Source organism: Clytia hemisphaerica, unplaced genomic scaffold, assembly GCF_902728285.1.
Source record: "Clytia hemisphaerica strain Z4C2 unplaced genomic scaffold, Clytia hemisphaerica genome assembly, whole genome shotgun sequence".
NCBI classification, from domain to species: Eukaryota; Metazoa; Cnidaria; class Hydrozoa; order Leptothecata; family Clytiidae; genus Clytia; species Clytia hemisphaerica.
Window position 1 is genome coordinate 42,902 of NW_027104165.1, and position 4,476 is coordinate 47,377.

At 36.8% G+C, this 4,476-nt stretch overlaps 1 protein-coding gene across 1 annotated transcript; it reads left to right on the forward strand.

The window, feature by feature from the left end:
• Positions 1-878: 878 nt before the first annotated feature.
• On the forward strand, positions 879-3,868 carry LOC136814143 (von Willebrand factor-like). The gene is made up of 4 exons (XM_067070657.1): positions 879-1,082; positions 2,305-2,559; positions 3,030-3,121; positions 3,587-3,868. The coding sequence occupies exons 1-4, from the start codon at positions 1,022-1,024 to the stop codon at positions 3,866-3,868; spliced, it is 690 nt and encodes a 229-aa protein (XP_066926758.1). The 5' UTR covers positions 879-1,021.
• Positions 3,869-4,476: the final 608 nt, after the last annotated feature.

A 4,476-nucleotide genomic window follows, 5' to 3' on the forward strand; every position in this document is an offset into this window, starting at 1 on the left:
ATTTGTCCGAAAATCACACCAAAGTGTCCGAAAAAAAATTGGCACCCAAGTTTTTTTGATTCCCCTACCCCTTAGCTTTCCAAAAATGTATAACAAGTGCTTTGACTAAAAAAATCGAGCGACCTCAAAAAAACGAACAAATTTCCCCCTACTATATTTACTACAAAAATAAATGCGACAGAAATTTCACATTTGATAATTTTCTGACCTTTCTCAAATGGATTTCTGTGGCTTTCAGAAAACCAAAATACCAGTTTTCATGCAGTGTTTTTAGGTGGTTGGGAGGAAGTGTAAAATGAAGAAGGCAAATGCAAATGCAAATTGAGGAAGATAAATGTCTTCCTTTTTAATGGGAGGGGCGTATTAGAAATTGACACTTCGATCCAGTTGGGATAATAATTTAACCTAAAATTTCAGTCTAGAATGAAATTTCTTGGTATTTTTTTCAACGGTGCCATTTTAAAATCTTTTTCCAGTGGGTGGGGGTTCTCAATGGTTCTGCCAGGCGAAGGTGTAACTGTAAGTCATTTTTAGCACCGCATTAGTGGAAAGGAGAAAATTACGTGACATTATTTAACAATTACTTTTTTCGCTACAATATTATTTATATTGCCTACTTCTTGGCTCGCTGTTTTGTTAAAAAATAGAAAAGACCTATAGATCTATAAAAGATTTTATGACAGTTGAACATCAACAAGACCCTCCTTTTCTTCACGTGATCTGATATACTTAGTTTTTACGTTTCCTACTTTAGATTATTTTCCAGGAGAAAAAAAATACTGTTTTTTGAGGTATAATAATCGCATTTATTCTTTTCATATAAAAATTGATTTCAATTGTTATTATTATCTAAACACTTAGACATTCTCTTTTATCATCCCAAACCTTGACAATTTGAAATTAGTAATACACTTAATATCATACCCTTGCAGGAGCTTAAAATTTCATTTGATGACAAATTTGAACGACGGAAAGAAACAAGAAAGCACTAAAGAAACTGCTTCAAAGTTTATTTTCAAAAATGGAGTTTTCTAAATTTTTTATTTTCATCATATTAGCTATACCGGTTTGCATACAATCGGGTAAGTTCATTTCACTGATAAATTATTTCATATTTCATGGTCTATGTGGTATATATAGAGAGTTTTCACATTTCGTTTTCACATAGAGGCGATCACTTATGCAATTCGAACGTTTTACTCCATAATTGCGGAAATTACGTAACTTAGCGAAATGTGCAAGACATCTATACTCGTCATTAAAAGTTGAATGGTTTAAGTTTGAATGTAATCTTTTATTAAAGCTTTTGCAATGCTCATAACGCCGGGGGTACTAGTTCTTTTTTGTTTTTTTTACTACTACTTTCGCGAGGTGACGGGTATGTTCGAGCCGAAAATTGAAAATCGACCCATTAAGAGCCAAAATTTTGATAATTTTGGGACCCATACTAGAGAGACTTGGTTGTTTGTCGAAATTTCTGAAAATTGCTGGGACCCTTTCAGAGAGTAACTTATGAATTTTACCCCTTTGAGAGACTTTTGAGGTATCAAAAGGCCCCGGGGGGGGGGGGGTACTAGGGTTGCGAGCTACGGGGGGGGGGGGTGCCGCCGACTTTTGAACTTTGGACCCTTACCGGGACTAAAAAGGAGAAAACAAAGGAAAATTTTGGGAATTTTGCGACCCTAAGCGGGACTAATTTGACCAATTTCGACCAAATTTCGATCTTTCAGGGGGTAAAAAGTTGAAATTTTCCTATTTTTCCGACCCTTAGTGGGACTGAAATTTGATTTTCTGATTTTCCGACCCTTAGCGGGACTTTGGAAATCCAAAAAGGTACCCTTAAGGGCGGCACATACCGTACCCTCCATTTGCCTAAGTACCCCCCCCCCGGGCAAAAAGGGTACCTTTATGGCTGGCAAATACGCGGCACCCATTTTGCCTAAGTAACCCCACCCCCGGGTCATAACGTCATTATTTGTAAATCCTCCCACAAAATTCTTTAAAATCAAGAGCTGGCAAAGCTTTCTTGATGAAGTTCTAAATTCTACTTCCACGATTATTTGGTATTATGAGCCAACTGAGAACCGTTTATTTTAGATATCCAATTTTTTCAGTGTATCAAACAATCGAACTATCTAGCTGGCACAAAACGTTCTTTCAACGTTATATCGACGTTATGAATGTTAGATGAACGTTGAAACGTTGTGGGTGGTTTTCTGGGTACATGTTCCTAATCAGATAGCTCAGTAATTTCGTACAATTTATTAAGGTTTGTAACACATTATTTTATTTGAATTTTAATAGCCAACGATTGCGATCTAGACTTATCATTTGTTGTCACTGCATGTCCATTTGACGGAAATAGTAATTTCAACAAATCAGTTGATTTTATCAAGAAGGTAATAGACAACTTCGTCATTGGCCCCAATCGTACTCGAGTTTCCCTTATCACCGCGTGTTATTCTTCAATGCGACTGGATTTTGGTTTTAATGAAAGTCTCAGTTACTACCTCTACGACCTCAACTGGTATCTTAATAACATGAAGAAGCCCAAGGAAAGTAAGTAACACTGACTTTAAAGTAAGTAGAAAGAGTGTCAATTAACAGGAGATCGAAGGGCTCCTCTTTCGATAGTTATCTACCAGAACCAGACCCGGTGGAAGGAGATTTGGGAGGCTGAAGCTCCCTCTCCCACTTTTAGGCAGATGAGATTCTTTTTCTCCAATCCCTATCGACTTTTATCTCATTTTGAACCATTAGCCCCTCCACTTTTACGGTTGTTCCGCCAGGCTTGAGAATGTAGGGAAGGGTGCTAAGAACTCACTTCCCACTCCATATACCCTTGCCCATTCTCCTAATTTTGTAGTTTGATGTTACAGTAGGCTACGACTTAAAACAACGTTTTGTGTCTAAAAGTGAAAGTGGTTCTGAGCTATTACCTTTTGACAGGGGTTGGTAAACACACCTGAGCACAAATATACGGCATCCATCGTTAAAGATTAATACAATCTTCCGTTTTAATATTGAAGGTTATGTCCAGGCTACATATCTTGATTCCGCGTTAAACTTTGCAAGAGAGGTCTTCACTCCAGGCTACGGGGAGAGAACCAACAGATCTAATGTAAGTGCATCCGAAACGTGTTTCCCGGGGACAGAGAAGACTATAGAGTTACAGAAAAACATGGGTTACATTTCATTCATTTTCTACCGAGCTGTCAGTAAAATTTCAATTATGTTTATAACTTTTGATCGATTTCAATTAGATTACAAAAATATTCCTCGGTACACTCTTCTCGAGATGCATTGCAGGCCTCGTTTTCAAATATCGTTGCTAGGGTAACTCGACATCATTTGATACGTAATTATATCGTTTGTGAACGTTTGCGCTTCTGTTTTAAGATTGGTAAACTGCCTCTTGAGAATACATTAACGTCAATGTAGATTTAATGCCAATAACTATTCCGTTTGAAAACGAGGCCTGTAATGCTTTTTATACATCTCAAGAAGAGTGTATTAGATAGAACTAGTACAATATAGTTTCAGTATGTTGAAAAATATTCATTAGTGACACAATACTTCATTTTAGGTGCTGGTTGTACTTCTTGACAGAGGGCATGATGGCATCAGTTATTTCATAAATTCAGCAAAATCACTTCATAATAATGTGACAGACTTAAAAGTCTTTGCGGTTGGAATCGGAACTGATACGGCTATCGACAACTTAAACATCATTGCTAATAACAAATCATCAAACGTCTTCCATGAAGTGGATTTAAGTCTCAATTCCATAGCAAAATATGTTAGCTTTATGGCCTGCAGTGGTATGTACATCTTTATCTGTATTTGGACTGTTTCTGAAAAAAATTAAACGCATCCCCGAAATAGTTTTTGTTATAGGGGATGCGAATCGGCCTCGAAAACCACGTCCAGTTTTTGTAAGATAATCCTTTTTATTCATCTTTGTTGTCATTTTATTGAGAGTGTTGTTGTCACCTTTAACAAAAAAAACAAAATTACAAACTTGTACACCAAAATATCCTTCCTCTATATTGTAATTTTCCTAGTGTAATGGATCCTATTGCATCCCCTATACCGAAAACTTTTTTGGGTGTGTATACAGCCTAGGGGCGACGTCCATATTCAAAGTCGCCACGAGTAACGGAAAAAGACCGTTACTTTCAAAATATACCTACCCACTTCCTTAATGGTCTTCATGATTTGACCAAATTTTTACCGAAGCTTCCATTCCCGTAGACTAGTAAACTAGTCGGTTATTACTTTTAACCTTATAATAAAACTGTCAATCAAATAATGTAAACACTAATTAAATATTCAGCGCGCGTGAGAGAAAAGGAAAATAACCGACTAGAAGCTACTTCCAACGCCTTTTTTTCTTCACTTAAAATCGTAAGAAGAGACATACAGATTTCTGTATGTCTGACCCGTGCGGGATTGCATTTATTTTTCTTTCTGTTT

Bases quoted from the DNA above. Each gene is read 5' to 3' on its own strand.
- LOC136814143 (XM_067070657.1), top strand. From the start codon at position 1,022: ATGGAGTTTTCTAAATTTTTTATTTTCATCATATTAGCTATACCGGTT. The intron at 2,560-3,029 runs GTAAGTAACACT...TTAATATTGAAG, and splicing joins CATGAAGAAGCCCAAGGAAA to GTTATGTCCAGGCTACATAT. The intron at 3,122-3,586 runs GTAAGTGCATCC...ACTTCATTTTAG, and splicing joins AGAGAACCAACAGATCTAAT to GTGCTGGTTGTACTTCTTGA.